Source organism: Gambusia affinis, linkage group LG18, assembly GCF_019740435.1.
Source record: "Gambusia affinis linkage group LG18, SWU_Gaff_1.0, whole genome shotgun sequence".
Classification (NCBI taxonomy): domain Eukaryota; kingdom Metazoa; phylum Chordata; class Actinopteri; order Cyprinodontiformes; family Poeciliidae; genus Gambusia; species Gambusia affinis.
Window position 1 is genome coordinate 9992543 of NC_057885.1, and position 26517 is coordinate 10019059.

The 26517-nt window shown below is 40.2% G+C and overlaps 2 protein-coding genes across 4 annotated transcripts; both read left to right on the plus strand.

The window, feature by feature from the left end:
- The first annotated feature begins 618 nt into the window (after positions 1-618).
- shtn2 (shootin 2) lies at positions 619-16684 on the plus strand. Of its 3 annotated transcripts, none has more exons than XM_044097356.1 (17): positions 619-805; positions 2249-2298; positions 2682-2742; positions 5085-5179; positions 5277-5354; positions 6029-6118; positions 6415-6496; positions 7688-7782; positions 10815-10967; positions 11048-11258; positions 12598-12727; positions 14046-14101; positions 14278-14375; positions 14470-14490; positions 14590-14643; positions 14752-14902; positions 16426-16684. In XM_044097356.1, exons 1-17 carry the CDS (start codon positions 772-774, stop codon positions 16614-16616), a joined length of 1650 nt encoding a protein of 549 aa, XP_043953291.1. In that variant the 5' UTR covers positions 619-771; the 3' UTR covers positions 16617-16684. The 3 variants fall into 3 exon arrangements, with proteins under 3 accessions (XP_043953291.1, XP_043953289.1, XP_043953290.1); XM_044097354.1 differs by having other exon boundaries at positions 620-805; positions 5277-5499; positions 6021-6118; XM_044097355.1 differs by lacking the exons at positions 619-805; positions 2249-2298; positions 2682-2742 and adding an exon at positions 3098-4138 and having other exon boundaries at positions 5277-5499; positions 6021-6118.
- Positions 16685-21149: 4465 nt separating this feature from the next.
- Positions 21150-25411, plus strand: tex261 (testis expressed 261). The gene is made up of 6 exons (XM_044097357.1): positions 21150-21393; positions 23088-23167; positions 23255-23408; positions 23582-23649; positions 23733-23835; positions 24576-25411. Exons 1-6 carry the CDS (start codon positions 21324-21326, stop codon positions 24689-24691), a joined length of 591 nt encoding a protein of 196 aa, XP_043953292.1. The 5' UTR covers positions 21150-21323; the 3' UTR covers positions 24692-25411.
- The last annotated feature ends 1106 nt before the right edge of the window (positions 25412-26517 follow it).

Consider the following 26517-nt stretch of genomic DNA (forward strand, 5'->3'; position numbering starts at 1 on the left):
AAATATTATGCTTTATGGTGTTTTGGAAAAAAAAATAAAAAATTATTTAATATTCTAACCTCCATCCAGCACATCAAATCCATCTGCAGAAATGAGTGAAAACAGACCAAATGCAGTAAATCTACAGTACTTAACCCAGACTGTTGGCGACCAACTAGAAATCAGCTCCTGGAAGGCAGGTGGATGAATAAAACAGGAGTGAGGGATCAGGAATTTGAAGCTCGTAAATTATTCACAGTGGAGAAATGTGTCATCAGCATCATCATGCCACCAGCCCTCAGTCATCTGTCAACTTCTCACCCAGAAATATGGTTTCTACAGTGGGCTGCGGATGCTTCACAGGTCATGAACTCCAGCACAGATGCTAATAGAGGAGCGAAAGCAGCTCTTGCCTTGCTCCGGCTGTTTGAGTGACATTGAGTCTGCTGCAGAGAGACAGAGTGGACTCTTAAGAAGCCACATACACAAAGCAGAGCTGCGTTTTATACTTTTTACTGCATGGAACTTGCTGATCACTAAATACCACTGATTTAAGACAAAAACTGACTTTACTCTAATAAGAAAATCTTATTGTGACTAACACTATGTTTTTAAGTGAGGCGTAAGTTCCTCATTTTTGTATTTGGCAGTGGGGGCGAGGTTTAGTCAGAAATACCATTTGTTAGTTTCAATATCAACTGGCTGCTTTTCAGAGAAATCACAGCGGATTCATTGTGCTGCATTGAGCATCTTTTTTTTTTTTAAATATAACATCTGAAATCTTACAGAAAGATGTGGATACAAGATGAGGAGAGCACAGTTGCAGGTATGGACACATAAAATAAGTAAAATCTTGCTAAATTAATTTCACATTTTGTTTTTTTCTAATAGGTGGTGATTAACTTGGTTAAAATAATGATTTATAAAAGGATTCTCCTAGTGAGCAGAAAATGTTTCACTTTTGGCAGCTGGCCAGTAGACATATTATTTTATTCTCTGAAAAAACTCATTCACATTTGCCTTTTTAAAGCTTCGCTTGATGCGTTTCTTGATTAAATTTTTGTGGCTAGTCGGACTTAATCTGGTTTAACAGGCATCGAAGCAGCCTCCAGGACTTCTAAACTGTAAAAACAAATGTTGCTTGGAAGCACATTTCAAAACATCGTGTCTGTACAGCATTGTATAAAAAAGACATGAAACAAGTTGACCTGGTTTCACATTGTTATTAAACTTTTAAAAGGAATTAAGACTGCAAAAATGACAATGAGTCTGTCCTTCACACATAAGATTGTATTCATGAACTGTGGGATTTAACTGATGGGTTTTTTTTATCAATCAGGACAATTTGAGGCATTTATTTGCAATAAAGCCTCAAATTTTATTGTGTTGTATTATAATTCTATATGACTGACTGATGGGATACAGAAACAGGAGTTTTGGCTGATTTCTTTACGGTTTAACACAACGTCAGGGCGGACAGACACCAGCAATGACGTTAGAGAAGCAACTGTGGCTAACAATCCATGTGGGAATAGTTATTAGGCAAAATCAAAACTACATGAAGTCCATTATTTTACACTGGTAAGAGTTATTTAAGAATGAAGGATATTTGAGACTATATTCCAGAAGTTAGCCTGTAAAAAAATTCACCTCAAGCGCAGATCAATGCTCAAAGAAATGCTAAAAAAAAAGACACAAGAGCTCCATATTAAAATTCAGGAATGATTGGTAAGAAAATAATTGAAGTGCTTGGAAGGTTTTTCATGAGATAGTCAATTTTCTCTAAGAACAGGGAATCAAAAAAATACATCTGATGGAACCGCAAGACGTCTGAACCGACAAGAAACGATGAGACCACACGAGATTTTTAGGATGCAACTGTTTACCTTCTTGATACGTTAATTAACAAAACTACATAACTTGATTATCTAAAATATCTCATCTAAGCGAACCAAGTAGCCAGCAGCGGTATGTAAAGTCTCATCAATAGATCAGTGAAAACGACGTGTCAGACTGTTGAGCAAGCTGCGGCGAGTGACTCACTTTCCTGTCACTTGAGTCCAGTGTGACAGAAACCGAAACATGTTTATTGGGTTCTTTCTGCAATTTCACATCCTTTTATCTGTGCGAGCGAAACGCATGGAGGACTTCCTTTTCCAGTCCCGCCGGGATGCGAGGATTTTCACTTGTCTGTTTTGTCTTTTCCAAATTAGTTCCCCAATCTGTCCGCTGTGTGTGAATGAAAAAAATGATTTGTTTCTCCTTGCAGACTCTGATGAGGACAGCTGCTTATCTTCTGAAGATTGGGAAGATATTCAGGTACTGCTGTTACAGTGTGCTTTAGAGGCAATCAGCAGCACATGAGGAAAAAGATGAATCCTGCTCGGATGTGTTGACATCCGATTTTTTTTTTCTTTTTCTTTCACTGGTTCTATTTGGATGTTTTCGTAGCAAATGTCCCAGTGTAATTTAAAACGACATCTGCAAGAAAGGTGAAAAATGAGCCAAAATTGTGGACTCAAAGCACAAAGCAGAGTCCACGTTGGCAGCCTTGATTACATTAATAACGGCAAAATCATATTTGTGCCTCAGGTGGAGCCTGACGACGGCTTAGAATGCGAATAAAAATGAGCGGCGTCGAGTTTGATGCGAGCGGATTGATGTGTTTTCTTATGCTCACTTGCGCTGATTTTGATTGTTAGTGCGAGATCCTGGAGAAGCAGCGAGACGAGGCCAATCAGAGGCTGATGGAGCTGGAGGAAGGTGAGAATTTGCAGCAGTTTGTGATCGTCGTCGCAGGTTTGTTTCAGCGAAAACACAAACTGAACGTCGCAAAGCAGAAACACATTCATTGATACGTTTTTAACATTTCTGCTGAGCTTCCACTGAGTTCATGTGCGGAATCATTTTCGTCTTTTGGAAGGAGGGAATCAAAAACGTACAGCACCCTGCAAAAGCCTTTACATCTATCAAACTTTTTTTGTTTGAAACCCTCAAACTTTATTGTATTTTATAAAACTCAGGGGTGGAAATGTTTTACCAAACACTCAGACACATTTCACCAGCCACTGTTTTTTTCTTTTGATTACAAACCCCACAAGTACAAGCAAATTATAGAAAATGGATGATTTATTCTTAACTCTATGAAAACCAATTTACTGACAATAAGTTTACTATTCAGATGTACATATACAGAATAATTTAACAAGAAGCATGGACACCTTAACAGGGCTGCAATTAGTTAATTTGAAGTAGGGTAATTACTAACGGCAAACTTTAACTACCCAACACAAACATTCTTGCAATCATGTTGAACACTAACAAAGTTTGGCAGCAACTCTCCCTGAAAGTATTTATTAAAGTCTGGTCATTTAAAAACTATTTTTAAATTGTATCAATAGCCGTTTTCAACTTGTTTTATTTGTTTCACCTTACTTATTACGTTTTCTATTGAAATTAACAATTATTACTAAAATATCTTAGAAGTGTTCATTATTAATTCCACGGGCCATCAACATCATCATCATCATTCTTATTCTTGTATTACTCCAAAGTTTTTCTGACTACATGGCGTTTAGTGTTAGCTTCCCCCTCACAAACACCTGCCTTCCTGAAACTTTTTCTTTATGAACATTTTACCTCTTACCGGACAGCAGCAGCTAACCTGAACTCTTCCTCAGTCTGTCCCTGGTCACGTCTCTCTACCCCTCGGACGATAAATAAAGCCCCTGAATCGCTAATCCCCTCTCCTTGTCCGCTACTGAATCGTCTCCAACGGTCAAAGTTAGTGTGGTAATTAACATATCGGTTGGTTTGACACATTTTTCTAAATGGGCTTATGCGCTTTTTAGCTTTACTCGTAGTTTTCTGACCCCGTCTCGCATCCACTCATTTTCTCGGACTCCGGTTAGCAGCAACCGTTAGCTGAAATGGTTCTATTTATAAACTTAGAGGGGAGGGGCGGGCTAAGGAGGACTGAGGGATTTCATTGGATCAGCCGTCAATAAAGTCAACCAATGGGCTGTCGCGGTCGATAAAAATTCCATTTAATGTAATTTTTTTTTGTTAAATTATGAGAGCGTAGAGCCGCCATCTATGGACATTATGTACATCAGTCTGGACTCCAGACGGTCAGTCCTCCCCTGGACAGAAGTTCAAGGTGAAGGCAGCTTTTTTTTCTGTTCAAATTGTCAACCCACCACAGTGTCGGGTGCGTTGCTCCAATTTACACGCCACTTCATACTTTTACCCGCATTTGGCCAATGGCAGGTGCTAATTTCCACCCCTGAGACTGGCTAACATAGAAATGCTCAATCGTGTCACGGATATAATAAGGTTTCAACGCGTTTCATAGTTCGCAAACAAAGAAACTGAGACGTGCATTTGTATTGAGACCTCTTGAGACAATACTTTGTAGAAACTTCTCTGGTGAAGGGATTTTTCTTCTTCCTACTTTACCTCTTGGACACAAAAAAGATTTATTTCAACCATTTATTAAGTTTTGCCTCCAATTTTCTAGTAGATTTGGGGAAGTACAACATTAATATGCTTTAATCTAAACTATTCCATTACAAAAACCATTTCATCATTTAAGGGTATTAAAATATAGAGGACTAAATAAGGAAATTGAACACCAAATAGTGTTCCACTTTCATCTATTTATCTCTATTTTCCCGTAAAGTATTTTAAGTTCTCCTGTGCATGAAGGGGAGCATGCAAAAAACAAACAAACAAACTTGAAAGTTCTTACCCAGTCCCCAAAGGAAGATGTCCTGCATGACTTAGATATTTTCCCTGATTCAACACATCAGTACGAGATGAATGGATCATTAACAGAACATGCTTTGAATGTGCTGGAGCAGGGACACATATAAGGCATTGAAGACATTGGTCCTTAAGGAATGGAGTTGGTCCATAACTCAACTTTACGCATTGTAAAAACTTTTAAAAAAAAGAAGGAACACTTCTAAGGCATTGTAGATTTTTCAGTGTCACAAAAGTATTTCATATGTCCAAATATAAAATAATAACGATTCTTTTGCTCCTTTGTGCTATAAATTGTTGTGCCTGAAAAGAAAAGAAAAATCTCTCCTTTCTGTGATCAGTTTCCAATCAGCTGCTGAAGGAGATGAATATGTTGGAGATCCAGTTCCAGGTGGAACGCTCCTGCAGGGAGAACGCAGAGGCTCTGGCTCTCAAAGTAACTCTTTATGTCAAGAAATTAATTTAAGCTAACGAATAAAGCAATGGTGCTGCACCGTTCTCCACATCTAACCGTCTTCTCCTCTGTTGCACAGGTCAGCAAAGAAAACACAGCCCTGAAGAGAACGAGCCAGATGCTGCTGCCAAAGATCTCCAGCCTCCCAGAAGACCTGGTCAGTGTGACCCTTGACTCAGAGACTGACCTGGCGGTTGATGTCGATGCAGTTGATTGCGACGTGGTTGATGGCGGTGTGGTTAATATTTGGGAAAGTAACAGTGAAGAGAACTTGCTGCTTGAAAGTCAAGCCAAGATCACAGGTTAGTTGTCCAGAACTTAATTTTGTTAAAAACATTTTTTCCTGTTTTTCTTTAAAAAAAATTCATATCACCCAACAACTGAGTTAGCCAAGAACAAAAAGACCTGGGCAACCTTAATGCTATCTACAAATTAAAGCAATTTGCAGCATCAATATTCAACAAAGCTGAAACTATTTCTGCTTTTGCCTCTCTTGTGAATATAAATGCAGAGTTTTTGCTCACAAAAGATCATTAAAAAACTATAAGAAAGGTAAATGACTGAGGAGAACCAATAGTGCTAGTTTTGGGGCACCGTATAACCGAGAACCGCTTTAGCCGTGCTCAAGTTGTTCTTTTGCCTTAGGAAGCTTTCAATGTCAGCGCCTCCTATTGGCACAGAATACGTATTGCATCATTTTTGACTGTATTTCCAAAGAGCGTGAAGATGCAGATATAAAAAAAAAAATAACACTTAAAAACAGTTAAACTTGGGCTTAAAGCCTAATGGTGAGTGTGGGTCTGTCTCTGTGTGTTTGTGCTAGCGATGCAGGCGTCATTGGACGGCCTGCTGGCTGAGAAGCTACAGCTGGAGCATCAGGTGGAGGAGCTGACCAGAGAGCAGGTCCAGCTCAGAGAGCAGGTATTAAATACCACTCTGTGTGTGTGTGTGTTTTTTTTATCGTGTAGGGATCTGTAGTCCGATAGGATGGCTACTGTTTTGGACTCGTTGTGCATGTGGGGACTGCGATTGCACCCCAGCAGGATCAGATTTTCAATTTCCGGATCAGAGGAAGTGACATAGTTGCATGTTTAAAGAATAAAGCAGGTGGTTGCAAAGCCAATGGTTAGAAAAAAAAAACGTGAAAATGTTTCTCTGAGATCAAAGAGTTGGAGTGGAGGTCAGTGAGAGAATCTCACCTCCATGTTTTTTTTCAGCTTGTTGCAGAGGCAGAGGAGAAGGAAGCCATTCTGAGGAAAATGAGCAAGCAGACCAAGACCATGACCAAAATCAAAAGAGGTAAAGTCTCCTTAAAATCTTAATTTCTGTTATTATAAGGCATGTTGCACTGGAATATTTTAATTACTTAATTGTAAGCATTCTCACCAGCCATTAACAAAACACAGAGTCCTGACATAGAGTTGTCTTAGAAAATAATCTGTTTTCCAGAAGGAAAACCTCACACTCTGTCGCCACTAAATACAATTATTTAAAGCCTCATCTAAAACCTTTAAACTTATATGTCATGAATGTTATGTGTGCTCATTTTGTTGCTATCAACCAACGGACAAATATCTTCAGAGCAACTAAAACGGGGGAGCAACGTCAGGAAGATGTCCGTCACTTGCTATTATTGGTAGCTTAGAGAAAATGGGTAGCAGCTGCAGTAATAGCGGCCTCTGTTTATCACCTGATGGTCAAGATCATTTCAGCCAAGAGGTCCAAACTTTGTGAAATATCTGCCCACTTTCACCTCTGTGGTCAGGAACCAACTACAACAAGATGGATTTACTAACTTGAGTTTGAAGAATAGTTTCTCATCGTTCCTTTACGCACAGCTGCGTAAAGGAACCGCAGCGTCATTTTAATGTCTTTATAAGTCAAGTCAAGTTTATTTGTCTGGCGCAGTTTCATCAACGAGGCGGTTCAAAGTGCTTTACGTCATAAAAACCTCATGCGGTCACCGATTATGAAACGAGCAACATTCGTAACATTTTGTCAAATATCATCATGAAAATCATCAAGCAAATACACGTCAAATATGTTCATCAATGTTCCACTTGCTAACCGAAAGCAGCTCTAAGCAGTGGCGTTTTAAGCTGTTCCTTAGTTCAGTCGTTTTGCACTCAGTCGTCAAAGTCATTGACGGCTGACGAACTTGGAAGTGTAAAATGATTTCGTCCTGGTGGCCTTGGTCTCACCACATGACTGCATACTTGCAAACACAAGGAAGCGCAGAATCTGAGGTGCTGAAAGATCCGAGGCAGAAGATGAGAAGTGAACCGGGCAGCATAAGGTCATGAGAACGGATATGAATAGTCAACATGCTACTTTTATATTAATATTTGAAAGTAAAATTCAGCTGGTTTTCCTCTGCCTAACTAAAATGTTTAATTCCCCGGGGGAATGCGTTACCATAATGAATCTGTATCGCTCTGTTTTTCCTCTTTTTTTATTCTTTTTTTTTTTTTATTTCCTGTGTTTGCCCAGTCTCCCAGCTTGTCACCGAGGAGTTCACAGAAATGTCTCAGCAGCTGGAGCTGGAGCAGGGCCTGCGGCAACACGCCGAAGTCTTCGCCCATCAGGTGTGTGTGCGTCTGTGTGTGTGTTTTCATCTTCCCTCGGAAATATTTTTATCACACATTTGCACCTGCGGACGTTGAGGGTGACAGGTCGTGCCACAGGAAGGTAGAAGGGGTGTTGGCGCTGACCCCTTCGGGTGGCCGTGGTGAGAGAAAGGACAGGGACACACACACACACACGCACACATGCGCGCGCGGTTTTGGTGTCAGGGTACAACAGAGGTGGCAGGTCAACTGAAAGGGGGCCGCTCTGTTTTCACACCGCCCGACAGATTTGGGCCCTCTCAACGAGGCCTGGCATTCACGCACACACTAGCAAAACCTCACACAGACAGAGAACACGTCAATTCACTTGAGATCCCCACACCCAAACACACACACACACACGCAAACACACACACACACACACACACACCGAGCCACAGTTTTTCTTGTCCCAGCTGCTCCTTAAATAAAGGCCGTTTTTTTTTTTTTCTTTCAAAACATCTCTCCCCCTCCCCATAATTAGCGGCCATCATTGCTGCTGCGGGAGAATAGCGGCCTTCAAGCAAAAACCTGTCTTCGCCTGACACCTTTATGTTTTGCCGAGCATATAGCAATTGTCGCCTTTGTGCGCCGCGTCCTCCATTTACCGGACAGGCGCACAATGGGCCGCCTTGCAGGGGTCCTTACCTGTGAAAGGGACCCCCAACTCCTCACACAATTCCACCCCTTTACTCTCAGTTCAGGGTAAAAGAAACCCACCCGCCCCCGCCGGCGTCCGGCCCCCCGTGCGCTGAATGCCTCTTGTATGCGCTGCTATTTGTCTGTTTTCATGTGTTTTGAAAACAACAACCATTCACACCTCTTCCCCGCCATGCGTGGTGGTGTAATGATGTGGATCCTCAAACAGGAAACAATTTTGAGCTTTTTTGTGTGTGTGTGTGTGTGTGTGTGTGTGTGCGGATGTGTCTTTTGTCTCTTTGCGCTGCTGTGTGTGTGTGTGTGTGTGTGAACTAACTTTAGCTAATTGCTGTGTGAAAACGTCTCTCCTCTGAAGGGGAACCAAAGATCGGAGTGGTGTAATTCGCAGCGATGGAGACCAAACCGAATCTGAAGCCGCCGTGCATTCTCAGGCTAAAAACGCAGAAATGAAAACTCTTTTTCTGCTCACACTTCCTGTTTTTCAGTCCTGCACTTAGTCATAAAAATGCTCACTTAACTGATTTGAGGGACGGCAAGTGGATGTCCTCAGGATTCACATCATAAGTGAGCTATGTGGCTTTAAACAAACTTTAACCCGTCGCACGCCGCTGTTTGTTAAATTTTAGGAAGAGTTCTGTGTACTAAGAAGTAAAAATAGAAGAAAGAAACATAACAACACAGAATTTACATTTAAAAGATAGTTCTCAAAAGTGAATACAATCAGATCAGTTCTGCTGACCAGTAAAGAAAAAAAAAAAACAAGAAATCTTGAGTTAAAGAGTTTTAGACCATTTTTTAAATAAATGGTCTAAAGCTGGACCTGCTCTCTGGTCAATGACTGTTTAATGTGAGAGGATGCTTATGGATGTTTGTTTGAATGTTTTGTTGTTGTTTTTTTTTTCAGTGATTCTCATTTTAAACTGAATAGAAACTCAAAAAAATAAATAAATGCATTTTTAAATCTCATCTTGAGTTTTTTTTTTAAATAGCATTTTAAAATTTAGCCTAAAGGCAAAAATAGTTGTTTTTAAACTCCACTGGAGATCAAAACTCGTTGTGGCGCCAGTTGGAAGTTCGAAATTCAGGTGAATGTAGAGAACAAACTTTACAAATTTATCTGAAAGAGGAAAATTGGGCTTATAAACTTAGCTGAAAGCTCTGAACAGCATTTTTAAATTCAACTTTACGCTGAAAGTCAATAATTTTGCTCATGACTTCAAATACATTTTCTCAGTCAGACATTGGTGTGTATATAAACAACCCTTAAAAAATTTAAAATAACATTTAAAAATCCAGCAGAATCACAAAACTCGTTTATAAATTCCGCTCCGAGTTAAAATAGAGTTTGAAAATGAAGCTGAAAGTCAAGAATGTCATTTATAGTCTCATCTGAATGTTGAAATTGTATTTATGTAGTCAGTGGAAAATTAAAAATCCCTAGAATGAAACCAAAGAAGTAGTTTCTGGGAAAAAAGCAGTCATTGTTTACGTGTCAAAATCAGGGCGGATGAGGAAACCCCAGGGGGCATCGACATGTTCTCAGGCAAGTTTTAATGCCACTAACACCGGCTCAGTTTGGGCATGCGTCACTAAAGTATTTAAGGTCACCCAAGTATTAGAAAATAAATGCATTGCTTCACTTACAGACAACACATTTCAAATTTCCTGCTTGAAAATATTGCCCTGAAAATCTTCACGGACTTAACAACCTGGAAGTGGCCGATGTCAGAGGGCATGGAGCGTTCCTGGACGCCATCAGTTTTCATCAGACCTGCAAGCATGTTATAAATGTGTGACCTTTATTGGATCTTTTTTCTGTTTGTTGCAGAAACATGAGCTGTAACATTCGAGCTCTTGACAGAATTTGGGTATAACAACAAAGGTTTATTTGGAACTTGGTTCTCTAGTTAATAACTACAACTGGTGCATTCATCTGTCACAATGAAAAGACGGGGTAAAAAAAAAAAGAAGAAAGACAAAAGAAGCAATTTCACAGTGAATTGAGGCAAAGCCAAAATTGTTTCTTCATAATGGAAGAGTAATGACGCTTTGTTTCACAGAAAAACCATCCTGTTTACACAGTTCCTACTCTACAGTGAAGCCGATGAGTAATGACGGCTCCCGAGTCATTGTTCAGTCAAACACATGGTTTGGAAACATTTTCGCCCCGCATTGTGACAGCCTCCTGGGGAGAGACGTTTTGTACAACTAGCAATTCAGCTCCCGTCATTTTCCTCTAATGGCGGTTCGTTGTAGTCGATGTGTTTCTTTTCTATTTCCTTCAAAGCAGATGATTACAAGGATGGGTTGAAAATGTTAGAGGTGAAGCCAGAGTTGGTTTGTCTCGTCAGATGTTGGCGGAGCAGAAGGCGGCCGAGAGACCGAGCCCGATGGAGGCGTGCGCCTCCGAGGCCGACGTGCGGCTGCGGCTGCGGCAGGCGCTGACGCAGATATGCGGCATCAACACGGCCCTGTGCAACATTCAGCGCTACTACGAGGACCAGGTACGCGCCGCAGCGACAGAAACGTGGATTTATGACGTACGAAGCGACGCGTCCTCAGTCTCTCCTGTGTTTGTGGCCAGACCAAACCGAGTACAGGTGCTGAGGAGGAGCTGCGGGAGCAGCTGAGGAAGAGTGAGGATGAGAGGAAGATGTTGGAGGATAAACTGTCTCAGGCCAACGCACCAGTCACAGAGCTGAGGGAGCAGCTGAGGAAGAGTGAAGAGGAGAGGAAGACGTTGGAGGGTCAGCTATCTCAAGCCGAAGAGTCAGTGACAGAGCTGAGAGGGGAAGGTAACACCTTGCAACAGCATTAGCAGCATTAGCAGCATTAGCAACAACAGCCAACCCTATCCACAGACAACTGGAGATGCACCAATCTGAATCTGGGGTTTTTGTAAAGGTTTGGCCTGGTGAAACACATTTTAGCTGATTCTGGATTCTGTTTAATTCCCCGGGCCCCGATGAGGCAGTCAGTATTGTTGCTGCCTTTTGTTTCATTGACATTGGAAGACGTGAATATCGCTTCCACATCAATGGATCACCAGATACTCCAGCCTGACAAATGTAGAAAAAGCACTGCACTCACTCACTCACTCACTCACTCACTCACTCACTCACTCACTCACTCACTCACTCACTCACTCACTCACTCACTCACTCACTCATTCACTCACTCACTCACACACACACACACACACACCCACACGCACACACACGCACACAATCTCATGTTGTAGCTGATTTAGAGAGAACCGACACCACTGCAGCACAGATTATGCACCAATGACCCAATGACAACATGACTTAATCTAATGCAGCTTTATGCAAATGCTGTAGCCATGATGGCATGGTGAATGCTTGAACTGACGGCATCACACAGCACTGATATGCCATTCCCAGACTTTTTATCCTTCAGTATTTCACAGAACAGCAGCACACTCAGTTAGCACACTGGAGATTTAAGGGATTTCCACAGCACTGATCCTGATTTACACACACCGTTCAGAAACCGACATGCATTCTTCAAAGACAACAGAGGACGTCGCATTTAGACCCGCATGTCTATCAATTCACCAGCACTCAAGGCACAGCAGGAGGGGGAGTAAAAGGTTTTTGCAACCCTTTTTGTTTGGTTTTTGTGCTAATGTGCTTTTTTCCAGTCATCACTTTCAAGACCTTAGTTGTTCAGCAGTAACTAAGAATCGATTTCCTGTCACATCAAACCTGGGCTATATTTCTACGCAGATGTAAATATGAACTAAGGTCATATAAAGCTTGGACAAGCTCTACGTAGTTCATTTGTCTGGTAGCACTTTAGTTGAAGGGATGTGCATAAGACTGGTATAAACATGATATGACACCTGTTATGAACATGAATGAGTCCTCAAGAATGCTTATGACTGTTGTCATGAAGTGTCATTTGATAAATAACGACACTTTTAGTGCAGATTTGACACTTTTAATGCGCTTTTAATGGAAGTTTTAGTACAACGTTGCATAAAAGTGTCATTATTTACCAAATGACACTTCATGACAACAGCCATAAATATTCATGTAGACTCCTTCCTGTTCATGACAGTATTATGCACACTCCTTCAAATAAAGTGTTACTATTTGTCTCCCTTTACAGTGAATCGTTTACAGGAAAGGATGAACACAGAGGAGAAAAATGAAGATCTGGAGGAAGTAATTGCTCCTCCTCCTCCTCCTCCTCCTCCTCCTCCTCCTCCACCTCCTCCTTCACCCACTCCTGTTATCAAGTATGTCAATAAAAATTCAGACTGCTTTCTTCCATTGGATGGCATGAAGGTTGAACTACTGTTTTAGTGTTTTCTTTTTAAAAGTCCTAAGCATAAATATCACTATATACGCACAGCACTCCAAATACTTGAATTCAGATGTTTTGGTCACTTTGGCCACAGCAGGTGTAAAGAATCCACTCTACAAACAGAACCAGCATTATAGCTTGTCATCTGTGTTTTAACGCCAGTCATGACATTTCTGTGGTCAACGATCAGTGGCCCCATTACAAACTGGAAGCGATTGGGAGTCCCAGCACCTCATCCAACATTAGCATAGGCCATGAAAAATGACAGATTCTTTGGGAATTATTATTACTTTTTAATGAGTCAATAGCTGTAGACCTACATACATCATCTCTGCAAAAATACAAACTCTTACCACGTATTTTTGGCCTAGTTTCTAAATATCTTAGTGAACTTGAAATATCATGCAAATAACTTACAAGTAACTTTTCAGAAAGATGTACGAACTTGTTTTAAGTCAATAATTCTTCAATATTGATGGAAAAAAGTATTAGTTCCATTGGCAAATCATTGCACTTATAACAAGACATTTTCCCCGTGTTAAAAGTGAAATAATCTGCTAATGGTACCAGCACTTTTTCATCAAGATTAAGGAATTACTGACTTTAAACCAACTCCTATACCTTGCTTATCAGTTAGTTTTGTCTTATTTCAAGTGAACTAATACATTTAAACCAGAATCTACACTAAAACTACTTGGGGAGACTTTGTGTTTTTTGCTGTGATACAACCTTCATGTAAAGGCTGCAGTGGTTGAACATCTACATCCAGGCCAAGTTGAATGCAAGGCATCAGAAGCAGGGGCCCTTCTTGCAGAACGGTTAGAAAAATTCCCATCAACACAATCTATCAAGCAACACTGAAGATGTCACAGACTCTAACGGTCGGCTGAAATCCTTTTAAAACCGTTTGGATAAGGAATAAACTCTTCCTCTGGACCAGCGGTCCTCAAATCCAGGCATCAACAAATGAAGTGTCCTGCAGCTTTCAGATGTGTCTCTGATTCAAACGGCTGAATCACGTCCTCATTATCCAGTCAGGGTCTCCAGACTCCTGCTAATTATTTAACCAGTTTGACTCGGGTCTGTTAAAGCAGTGAAACATCCAAAACCAGCAGGACACTGGCCCTCTAGGGCTGATCTAGAGACGGCAGGAGATTAATACTTTTACCACATTGAGTATTTATTTGTTGTTTTGAGTAAGGGGACCATTAGAGTTAAAACTAAACCGTCTTTCTACCCACATCCTGCAGCTTGCAGGATTTCCTCAGGAGCAGGAAGCATCGAGTCAACGGAGGCGAGAACAGCAGTGAGTTTTCGTTTTGCTTTTTTTCTGCTCCCCGATAAAAGCCGAACTCGGTTCGTTGTTTTGGAGCTCGTGCAGTAATCCATGCTACTTTGTTTGAAAACGGAGGGCTTTTCAAAGCAGTTATTCTGCTGCCTCCTTCCCACAATGCAATGCGTGTGACTTGACTTTCTTTTAAGAGCCAGCGCCGTTGAAGGACATTAAGGCAAAGGCAGTGGATGAAATGATGGAGAGAATAAAGAAAGGCATTGTTCTGAGGCCCATACAGAACATCCAGGTAAGTAATGCATGCTGATAGTGTTATGAATAACTCTAATCTAAAGATAAAACTGATAAACTGTCTTAAGTATCTGCATCTCCTCTGCTTGCAGGAAGAAGACAGCTCATGGAGGGTCAGCTATAGATTAGCTATTTTTCTCTTACACTTTCCAAGAAGAATTATATAATTTTTAATAAAACATTTATTTTTCGAATACCGTATTCTCCTACAGGACCAGAGGAGTGAAAACAGGAAGTCAGCCGTCCTAGAATTAAAGGGAATGCTGGTAATAAACTACGAGCTTTCATAACTTCGCCGAGACTAACAGCTGCTGACTTTTGTTTTTTTATTTATTTTTTATTTTCTCGTGTTGTTTTGCTGCCCGCTGTAATAGGACAACATTAAACGGCAGCACCTCCGCAGGGTGCCCTCCAGGAGGGGGATCGGCAGGAACGTCGGGGAGGCAGAGCTGCAGCTGGTCCTCCAGAGGAGAAGAAGAGCGATGGGAGAAAATCAGGACCGACAGTCCTCAGCTCCAACCTGTGGTACAGCCACTTTTACTGTCCTCTGTGCCCATAGTGACGCCAGGCAGCAGATTTCACGTCCCCTTAAATTTTTCACATCTTGCAATGACACCACCTTCTCCTGCTGTGCAGTGGATCCCTCCCTATTCTTGGCTCAGTATTCGTGGAATCACCTATTGGCAGATTTCTGGGGGGTTTTGTGCAGCGAAACTCCTAATGATTTGCAGAAATTCACCTTGCTGATTTCTTATTTTTTTTGCAGAGTATATCTAAAATATTTGGATGAAAATGCAGCTTGGGAAGTTAAAACGTTTATCTGCAATGTTACTTAACACACTATACGCTGGCTTTCACTAATTTTTGCTCTCTTATTAGTTGCAGCTGCTTCTCTGCCAGCAGATAAAACCCTGTGCGTCGTCTCACCTCCTTGTCACATTCCTCTGTTTGTTTGGCCACCAATTTCTATCTTCTGCTGTTTCTTTGCTGCATGTTTTTCCTTTTCTCTGAGCTTCACTGTTTTTCTGAATAAACACGTGGCTACCTCTGCGTGGGTCCAACTCCTCCACAACAACGTTTGGTAGTCAGATGTTATTCGGAGAAGATTAAATAAGCAAAGTCAGGGATTCGTTGTCGGCTAGATATTCTCAAGAAATATTTCGCCCTTTCCAATAATAAACTGAATTTACCTGCATTGTTTCATAACTAAGATTATTAGAATATATTTACTTGACTTTGAAAGTGTACGTATGAGTGAATTGACAGCATATTTGTGCAAAAAGACGACATCGGCACTGAATCCGTGCTACTAACTGTAAACCTTCAAGTTTTCCCGCCACTAGGAAAACCAGGAGTTTAATGAAACGGTGGCAAAAAGGAAGTTGGTTTGCAAACATGTGGAAGCTGTAATATTTTACATGCAAAATGATATTCGTGGTGGAAAACCAACACACACACTAACACACCATTCTACCGCGAAACATGGGGGTGGTAGCATAATGCTGCGGGATAACGTTTCTTCACTGGTGGGATAAAAGCTGGTCGAAGTTGATAGAAGAACAGTTGGTGTAAAAGACCAAGAGATAATAGTCAAATACCAATAAATAACAAAATCAGTCTCTTGAATCTGTAACATCTGTGAAATGTAGTTCTAGAAAGCACCGGTTATGGATGGAGGCCACATTTTTCAGATCTGCTTTTGCAAAAAAAAAAAGAAAAGAAAAACTCTGAAAAGCATTTGTCACTTTCCCTTCTCTTAATCTTGTGCTACTTGGTGTTGCTTTGTCTCATAAAATCACAAAGGGACTCTTTGAAAGTTGTGTTTGTTTGCATTACTGGGTTGTAAAAACGATTTCGTCCACACAAAAGTGAAAGAATTTGATCTTTAAAAATAAGAAATTGCTCCGACGGTAGAAGGACAGAGGCCGAGAGCTCCATGTACCTCCGAAACAAACCTCTTTGTCCGGACGGATGTGTTCCAGTGCGTCCTGTAGTTCTCATTCTTTGGCTTCGTGCCTAACCTGAATATGTGCTGATCTCTCGGTCAGATCTCCAACCGGGGCAGCAGCGTGTCCCAGCAGCAGGTGACTGTCCCTGGGCCGGCGAGAGCGGCGGCGCACCTGTGCTCCGGAGGCTGAAGCAAAACAGGGAGAAGAGAGATTCCCGCATCAGAGCGTCAGCGCTCATCGTCAGCCACGGAGGCGTACAGCAGCCTCTCCAACGAAATGTGCCATCATAACTCCAGTAGCTATAGCGATTACTGCCTGATTTTTGGTTAATGTTCAAATAAAACACTTATTAAATGAACTACTCTGTTCTTCTTTTAGTCATTTTTACTCTATGGAAATCAGAGGATATCACTATAGAGTGACGTTTGACCCTAGCTGGAAAAAAGCCGGTCCTTGTTGTGACATGTACCTGAGCTTTTTCAGCTCTATTTAATGTCCAGCAGCCCCCCTCATGTTGCACCAGATGTAGGTTAAAGGACTTTTCTTTTTTTTTTCTTTTTTTCTTTTTTTGTCAACAGAAACTAGATAAAAGATGACCAAAGCCATTAAAACCCTTCTATGAATACCCTCGCCGACTTCCCTCCCTGGGTGTCTCTTTCTTTCCCGAAGCGTGATCCGGCAGCACAATACAGGCTGCCTCTTGTTTTGGCACATTAAGGCTGTCACACCCCGAGCCCAGAGGCGTCGCTGAGATAAGAGCCACGGCTTCCCCTCCTGAAAGTTTTTAAATAAATGCAGCAGACCCTCATCACCCCCCCCCCCTCCACACTCTCTTTAGTTTTCTCACCTCTCCTCAGATGCTGCATATATATGCGTGCATGGATGAATGAATGCACACACCTTTGCTCCTCGCTGCCCATCTATACGCCTCAGCTGAAAGCATTTGAAGAAAAAGAGGACATTCCTCTCACCTTTCACTCTGACACCGTTTTAGTGTCTTCACACTGTTTCGCATTATATATTTACCTTATTTAACACTTGCCTTTTCATGCCCAGGTATACATTTTTTATTGTTTTGAACCTCTGTCTTAAAAGTGGCACCTCTTAAGATGTAGAAATGCATGGCACCTGCTTTTTTTTTTGTTATTGAATCTATATATGTGTGTGTGTGTGTGTGTGTCCTGATGTGGGAGGGAGTGTAAGTAAATGACGCAAATACAGAGGGAAGAATAGTGTAAATTCATATTTCTTTTTCTTTTAACATGTTGCATGGAGACGATATTTCTAGTCATTTAAATATCATTTAAATAAGTATGACATTCATAATCTAGATGTCATAATTTATTAAATGTACATCCCATCTTGAACTATATCAGTATTCTAAGAATAAGCCGCTTTAAACCAGAAGTCCTGTTCCATTTTAAGATTAAAGTTTTCATAGGTTATTTAGTTTTCCTGTTATGTTCAAGCCTACAGCTCTTGATACGTTTCCGTGTACAAACTTGAGAAATTTGTATAACAAGAAGACATGGAAATAGCTAACTGAACACCAGACACGAAAAAAGGCACACTGTAAAATGTAAAAGTAAAGTGTACTCAAAAAGAAAAGTGACCTGAACTCATTCCAGCTTACTCTGTTGACTATACTAACTTAAACTTAGCAAAGACAACTTTCTACTGAGGCAAGTAATCAAACTCATCAGCAGCAAGTAACCCGAACTTGGAGTTATGAGTGAGCAAAACGCATCTGCATAACCAGCAAAAAACTCGGCATCATTCGGCAGCTCTCGTTGAACGCACATGCGCATTGGACACTGACGAGTGACGACGTGTTTGAAAGAAGCTCCAAACTGTCAACAATACGGCGGTTGCTGCAGCTAAGTTTTGTCACGGTAAGTCCCACTGTTTTTTAGCAAACTTATATTCGTTATCTCGGCCGTATAATTCATCCGTAAGTCCAGGTTTTGAGGTTAACTTTATGTGTAATGATTTAGCGATGCCTGGGACTAACGTTAGTCGAAAATATCATGTTTATTTAGTGGCAACAAGATGGAGCGGCAGTGCAAAAAAGCTGTCCGGGGCGCAAAACAAAAAAAGGAAAAGGGATAAGGATAAAGATGTTGGCGGGTTAAAAAAGCCGCTGTACTGTTATAGAAGGCTTATGATGAGTAGACTGCCATAGGTAGGGCAGCTGTAAACTGTAGGAGAAGCAGCCATGATGAAGAAGTGTAGAGTCACCAGATTTGGGTTTCTGAAAAGGAGGACACTTCTTTTTTTGTTGGCGGGGGGGTAGAATCGGCGGACACACATGCGCCAACGGGGGGTGGAGATGGGGGAGACGGGGGGCGGGGGGGAACATGTGTGTACATGTGCTACCGATTTCTTTGCCATACAAAGAAACCTGGAATGGAGTAGTGGAACGGAGTGGCAATGTAATCACAATGCACTGTAAGCTATGTAATGTGTTTTGAGGCAGTTGACCAAAATCCCTAACGATTTTTAAATTCCCCCCAGACATTTTTTTAGGTCTGAAAAGTAGGACATGTCCGGGAAAAAGAGGACGTCTGGTCACCCTAAAGAAGTGTTACGTTGATATGTAATTGTGGTGTTTATTGTTGTTAGGACTGCGAAGACCCAGACGTGTCTCACACCCCCATTGGGATCCTGACCATCATTCCTGAGGACAGGCAGGCCTCCACTGACTCACTGCACTTCCAGTCTTCAAGTACTGCCATCATTTTGGAAGGAAGTCTTGTCATGATTGATCTTGGAAATCTTCCACATGCCATGTGCTTGCTCTTTGGACTTATTTATACTCTGAATTTGGAGTACCCTCAACAACTGAAGTACACCTTTGACTTCATCCAAAGGGTGCTTCTGTCACTTGGATATAAATCCCTAAAACCAAAAATACAATCACTCAAAAATCTTCTGATGCAATGAGTGAATGTGATGTGACATTATGGATCAACGTTGATACCTTTACCCTTATTGGAAAAGTGATTTTTATTTCTTGTTTGATTTATTTTTTTTGTTGGAGAGAGCATCATTGCATTTGCAGACTACTAAATGGTTTTATGTTAATGAGGAGAAACATTACTTCACTTCACTACTTCACTATTTACTTTATCAATGTTATGATAAATGTTAGGCTCTAGTATTGAGAATTGAGTTTTTGTTTCACACCAGTCAACAAAGACATTTAAGCAGGGATTCTCAAAGTTTTAAAGACTGAGGGCCATTTGAAGGATTCAATATTAGATTGAAGGCTAACCTACAAAAAAAGTCGTGTCATTTTTTTTCCCTAAAAAAGTCTGTGGAAAACTTTGTTTCCAGGTTAGTGTGTATGTAACCACACTTGAGAACCTTGTATTTAAGGTAAACTTGTTTAATTATTAAACATTTTTTTCCATTCAAACTGTGGTCTGTTGGCTCTTCGTTCCAATAACTTAACACTTTTGGTTCATCTTACTTGAACATATCAAGGCAATTGGTTTCCTGATATTTTGCAAGTAATGTGAACTCTTAAACGTGTAAGTATAACTTATTTTTATGAGTACTGCTTAATTGACATAACTCACAATTTGAAGTAGTCATAATTGACATTTTATAGTAAACTTTACTAATGATTTTGAGTTAACGGCACTCAAGTTTACTGCCATTGCACGAGTTGTCTGAATGAATATTTTACAGTTAACCCAATTAATGATTTTGAGTTAACGGCACTCAGGTTTACTGCCTTTATTTGAGTGGTCTAAACATAGTTATTTTTAGCAATAACACCTTAAAATGAATTAGCTACTTTACTTGAAGATTTTGAGGCAATCGGTTTCCTAACTTTTTTTAAGTAAAGTGAACTTATTACTTTTTACAGTGCAGCTAAAGATTGAATAATAGGAAATCATTCAATAAAACACATATTGATGGTCTTCAAGGCTTTTGGGAAAAAAGCATTCTGTGGGCTGGTGAGACAAAAGTGGATTTTCTTTTGTTTTTTTTTTTTTTTTTTTGGGGGGTGGGGGGTGCTTCCTGTTACATTTGAGCTAAAACTAACTCAGAATTCCAAGAACAAAAAACTGTCAAACCAGCCATCAAACATGATGAAAATAATTTATTCTTAATGGATACATGAGTTCTATTGTTTACCAGACAATCCTTATGGAGAATGTCTGACTATCAGGTCTGAATCAAACAAGACTTTATGCAGTACGAAAATGACGCCAAACATTTCCAACTCTGAATTCCTCAAAAAAACAAAACGAAGCCTTTAGAGTGGCCTAGTTAAAGTCTGTACCTGAATTTGACTGAGATGCTATGGCGTGGCCTTTACAGGCAGCTCATGGTTGAAAACATGCCAGTGGGTAAAGAAGAGTCAAACCAAATTCCTCCACATTGATGTAAACCAAACATTGACGGTAAATGTTTTATGGTCAACTGTTGCCAACAAGGGTGATACACCCAGTTAATATAGTCAGAGGGCAAATAATTAGTGTAGATATCTAACTGGTGGGTTTGGATAGCTTCTTTCCTTAAATGAAATTATGATTTATATTTTACTCATGCTGCCTTTGTGATATCAAAATTAGTTTAATGATTTAAAATTCTTCAGTTTATCAAAAATGGAAGAAATTTGTAAAGAGCTAGTATACCTGATCTGTGAGTCTACCAATCAGAGTCAAATTTAATCCTTTAATCCGTTCATTTATTAGTTTCAACTACGTCTTTTGAAAGTTATAGTTTTAATCGCGTGCAAACCAGTTCTACATTTCTAATTAAAATAACTTTTTCTTAAAATTTTTTGACAAAATTGCATTTCTGCTCCTACCACGGGTGGCGCTGTAGCGACCTTCTTGTCAAAAAAAAAACTCCCTTCTTTCCTGCACTTGTCGACTCGTGCTGAAAACACAGCGGAAAGAGCTCTGAACAACGCTAGCAGACAGCTAGCTTATTTTATTCTTTATTCTCTTTATTGTGTGTGTTGTAGCTTATGCAGAGAGATGTGGTTTATTTATTTACTGAGCTGGCTGTCGCTGATCGTCCAAGTGTCCTTCGTCACTCTAGCGATAGGTGAGTTCAAGCTGTGAATGCCCGCAGATAATAACGTAGCGGCTCAAATTAGCTTGGTAATGCTAACGCTGTGAACAGGTGAATCAGCTCAAGTGAACGTCAGCGGAGCTTCGGAAAACAAGGTTAATGTCGCAGTTTTCACTTTACTGGAGTGATTTTCACACAGGAGATGCTATTTATATGTAAATTTGTTGAACATTAGCTAGCTAGCTAGCTAGCTGCAGTCTTATTCCAAGCTTCTTTAGTTCATCGTGGGTTTACTGTAAAACTAATCTTATAATCTATAACAAACTCTGACATTACGCGATTAAACGAAGATCAGCTACAGCAGCGAACTGAAACTTGAAGACAACAATGCTATCAGTTTCACAAAGTCCGTGGGAAATTGGTTAAATGTGGAAACAAAGTACAAATGTTTACTGATTAATAAATTATTCCCCAGAACAAACAAACCAACAAAGAATCACATTAGACTTCAGAATCAGTTTAGCTGGCTGGTGTCAAGCAGGCCTTTTTATTTTCTGATGTGAAACAGAAAACGTATAACACACAATATGAGAGAAAATGCACACTTTGATATTGTTTTTTATTTAGGACTGAATAAACAATCCAGAGATGACTTATTCATTTGTTTTTAGAAAACAAATTGCTTCAGTAGGAGATATTTGCACACGTATAAGTTTTGTTGATGTTGCAGTCTTTTTTTGTTTTCTTCGGGGGCTCATTAAATTTGTCATTCACTAATGAAATTATATTATGTTGAAAAGTATTTCCTAAAGAGAAGCTGGTTTGAAAAGAGAAAAAACTTTAACTAAAACAAAGAAAAAATGCAATAAAATCCAATTGTTTAAGTGAAACTACAAGCTAAACCAGAGTGTGATAGCCAGATCTTTCCTACAGTTTTTTTTCTTGGTTGTGCATCAGGATGCATGAGGATTTTAACTCAAACTAAATTAAATTAGACGAACGTCTTAACAAAATCTACTAAGCAACACGTACATGTGTCACATTCAAGAAATGAAGAGAAACAAGTTTAGCTATTTGGCGTTCGCTAAGTTTTCTTTAAAATTGAATAGCTGTTGTTTCTCAAATCATAGTGTGTGGATAACAAGCAGGGATTTAAGTAGTTGAATGGCACAAAACTTATTTTTTTCTGCATTGTTTTTCCTTTATGATGGGTGGGAAAAAACGGCCTACCTTTAAATCTTTTTTTATCAGCATTACCAGCATGGATACAATCATAGCCTTACAAACAAATATTTCTCTAAAATTAAAACTTGATTATTATCAACCATGCTAACCTGACCTACTGTTCTATATTTGTTGGTACTGTTTGGTATTATTATTATTATTATTATTTTTATTTTTATTTTATTTATTTTTTTTTTTGTGCAATTTAAAATAATCCATAATAGCCTATTGGGGAAATGTAGGTCAGAGTAGTAGGTAATATTTGATCTCTAAACCACTATCTGTTTAATTTTAGAGAAACATTTGTTTGTAAGGCTATGATCGTATCTATGCTGGTAATGCTGTCCAATAGATCTGTAAGTATTTCGACTGACTCCAGTCATGAAGCAGCGATACCATTTGTACCCTCTGACGCCTGCATTAGCTCCTTACTAAGCAATCCTGCATCAGAGATGTTTTGCAGCCTGCGTAACCCCAATTGTTTACCTTTTGTCTTCCACCAGCGGCTGGCCTATACTACTTGGCAGAACTAATAGAGGAGTACACAGTAGCCACAAGTCGAATAATAAAATACATGATCCTGGTGAGTATGCTGGTGCAGAATGGTGCACTTTTTAGTCTGTGCGCTTCACTTGTACCGGAGACTCACTGCGTGTGAATATGTGTCCAGTTCTCCACAGGTGTGCTGGTGTGTCTCTACGTCTTTGAAGGTTTCCCTCTGTTCATGGTGGGCGTCGGCCTCTTCACAAACCTGGTGTATTTTGGCCTCCTGCGAACCTTTCCCTACATTATGCTCAGCTCTCCCAACTTCATCCTCTCCTGTGGTGAGCACGACTTGGATCAGATTTCATTATATTCTGCTACAGGATTCACCAATACTGAAGAATATGTTAATATAAAAAAGCACCACACTAACTGTTGAGGCTTGACTAGTCGCTTCAGGTCACATGTTGCTGTTTTCAATGTGATTTATGTTCTTTTGTTTTTTACACTGCAGTGTTAGTGGTGATGAACCACTACATGGCCTTCCAGTACTTTGCGCAAGAGTATTACCCGTTCTCCGAGGTATTGCATTTCCTTGCAGCTCTGGAAGCATGGAAATGTGTTTCTTCTCCAGTTTTTTACCGACTCTTTCTGACTGGTAACAGGTGCTGTCCTACTTCACCATCTGCCTGTGGGTCATCCCGTTTGCCTTCTTCGTGTCGCTGTCAGCGGGAGAAAATGTACTTCCATCCACCATGCAGCAAGGAGGTGAGAATTTGGTGATGGCTGATAATAGTTTAGCAAATTGGAGGTCGAAAGTATAACCTGACAGGCCTTCATCTGACATGTAACCTAGAGAAAAGTGTGCCGTTTCTTTACGTTTTTTTTTGGGATATTGACTTCTGCTCAGAAACATCCCAACATTTTTGGAACTGATAAGCGGAAAACGTTTTTAATGCTTTTTAATCCATCGATCAGAGCAGACGTGGGTAAAAATCTCTGTCTGGTTGTCAAAATTGTGGATATATGTCATTTAAAGCTAGCTATGAGAGGAAATAGTTTAAATACAGGGCGCTTGAGCATCTTTAAAAAGTCTTAAATTCATGTATCTAAAATTAAGGCCTTCAATTGTCTTAAATTTAGTGCAAAAAAATTTTTGCATTTGATTATCGCATCTTAAATTTTGTTGTGCCAGTACTGTTTGATGTCACACATAAATAAATTTTTCTCGCAGGACTTTTTTGTCAGGCAAAAATTTATGCACAGACATCTTCATTGCATTCTGTGACTCAGTTGATGCTAGGGTTACTAGCTACTAACAGCTAATATACAGCCAGGGTTTGTTTTTTTTTGCTAATAGGTGGATGAGGCTCATTTTCTCCACAGTTATTTTCTTGTCTGTACCAGATTTCTTTCCTCTGACCTATCTGTTTATCGAACTGTTTACTTCTGCTCATTTGAAGCCCTTCCTTTGACGTTTTATTTTCGTCTTTGTTGCTCTTTTTCAGACGACGTTGTGTCAAATTATTTCACCAAGGGCAAACGGGGCAAGAGGTCTGGGATCCTCCTCATATTCTCCTTCCTCAAGGAGGCGGTACTGCCCAGCCGACAGAAAATGTACTGAAGGGCTCGGATTCAGGGGGGGCCGGGGATGTGTGGGTGTCTGGAGAAGTTGGACAACGTGCGGTAGAGCAAGAAGGACGTTGGAAGTCCTTTGTGGATTGTGGACTGAAGCAAAGCAGTGGCTAAAACATGGAAGGAAGCGCACAAAAAGGATGGACCAATAAACAGACTGGATGATTAATTGAGTTTACAAAGGCCATGTTCATCTTTGGGTTTGTTCCGACTGCCAAGAGCACCTCTTTGAGACCTTATTTTAGGGATCATGACTGTAGCGCAGTGATTTTTGTATCATCGACATATTTTCTAAGCTTTAGTATCAAAGCAATTCTGTGAGAGGGGATTAAATACTAAATGTCAAACTGACAAAGAGGGGTGAAATATTTTCCACTAAATGAGTAAAATAGATTCTGAGCGAGAGTAATGGTATGAAAAGCGATAATCTTAGAAAGCACAGCAAAAAACATGTAAAACGTCTCAGCTGCCGAAACTGACAAGAAATCCAGCAATCACTTTTAAGGGTTACTTGAGAGACAGCGAGGGAGTTCTCATAAATATTCTGACTTTCATTCCAGTGATCAGGTGTAACCTAATAAAAATATACTTTGTAACTTTACTTTCTATAAAAACCGGTCACATAAATTCATATTGTAGGTCTTAATTTAATCTTAAGCTTCAATGCATCACTTTTCTCTGGATCAATTAAACTGGGTGTTTAATTTGTCGTTTCGCAGTTTTTGGTTTTGTACCGTAGAAGGAGGGCTGTAGATGAATTGTTTTCTGGATGACACGAATGTCTCATTCATTTGTGCCCATAATGGGACCGGTCCGTATCGACAACGCTTCAACTCGGGTCCTTGAGGCTTGAATCCGTCGTACTGTAGAAATAGTACGGCAGATTCAGGAGTCTTTCCACCACGGGTTGTGTGACGCCAGAAGCTTCACCTTAACCGTATTGTTGGGCAATGAAACCGTGGCTTTGTTTTCAAAGTCCTGGTGAACCTGCAAGGCGCACCAGGACTTTGAAAACAAAGCCACGTACCGAGACACACATTCCTACCTAACTGTTCGTCCCTACAGTAATCACTTCCTAAGACTCATGCATCCATTCAGAGCTGCTTTGGGAATGTTTCATACAAACAGAGGTGTCAGGTTGTACCTCCAGTACTGTCATTGTACATGATGGAGGACGTTTCTTTACGTTTTGGGATGTTTTGGACAGATCGTGTGCCAATTTGCACCTGTTTTAGAGACATTTGTTTGGTAACAGACACCGGTTCCTACCTAACTACCCATTCAATTCATACCAACTTTGGACTTTTCATACCTACCATAAGTCATCTTGATGGTGCAAGGTTTTTTATTCTGTACCAGATTTGACAGCCAAGGCCTTAAAGCAATTTCATAAAATCTGTTCATTTAAAAAAATGCAGTGATGAGTTTCTAATAAGCCTGATATGCAGGCAGAAGGTTACTTAGTTATTGTGCATTAATCAGGGATTGTGAAATCCGATGTCGGAAGAGTCGACTGACTCAAACACGGGTCAGAACCTCAATCAAAAATAAAACCTCTTCAATTATCTTTCCATATAAACTTATTTTTAAAAAACATTTTTGCGTAGTTCATGAATATAAAAGTTTCCAATGGCACAAAATGGAGGTTGGTTCAAACTAAATTAGCTTGATTATAAACCAGCCCTTTGCTTCATAAACAATCTGGACCCTCGGCTCCTGACTAACGATTGCTTTGTGGAGAACTCTGTTGTAGGTTTTGAACAACCGGACCTGATTTTACCCAATCGCTAATATTTGGTTGTGACGTGTGTTAAG

Coding starts and splice junctions, on each gene's coding strand:
- shtn2 (XM_044097354.1), top strand. CDS start 772: ATGTGGATACAAGATGAGGAGAGCACAGTTGCAG. Junction 806..2,248: donor TGAGGAGAGCACAGTTGCAG/GTATGGACACAT, acceptor TTCTCCTTGCAG/ACTCTGATGAGGACAGCTGC. Junction 6,497..7,687: donor CATGACCAAAATCAAAAGAG/GTAAAGTCTCCT, acceptor GTGTTTGCCCAG/TCTCCCAGCTTGTCACCGAG.
- tex261 (XM_044097357.1), top strand. CDS start 21,324: ATGTGGTTTATTTATTTACTGAGCTGGCTGTCGCTGATCGTCCAAGTG. Junction 23,409..23,581: donor CAACTTCATCCTCTCCTGTG/GTGAGCACGACT, acceptor TTTACACTGCAG/TGTTAGTGGTGATGAACCAC. Junction 23,836..24,575: donor ATCCACCATGCAGCAAGGAG/GTGAGAATTTGG, acceptor GCTCTTTTTCAG/ACGACGTTGTGTCAAATTAT.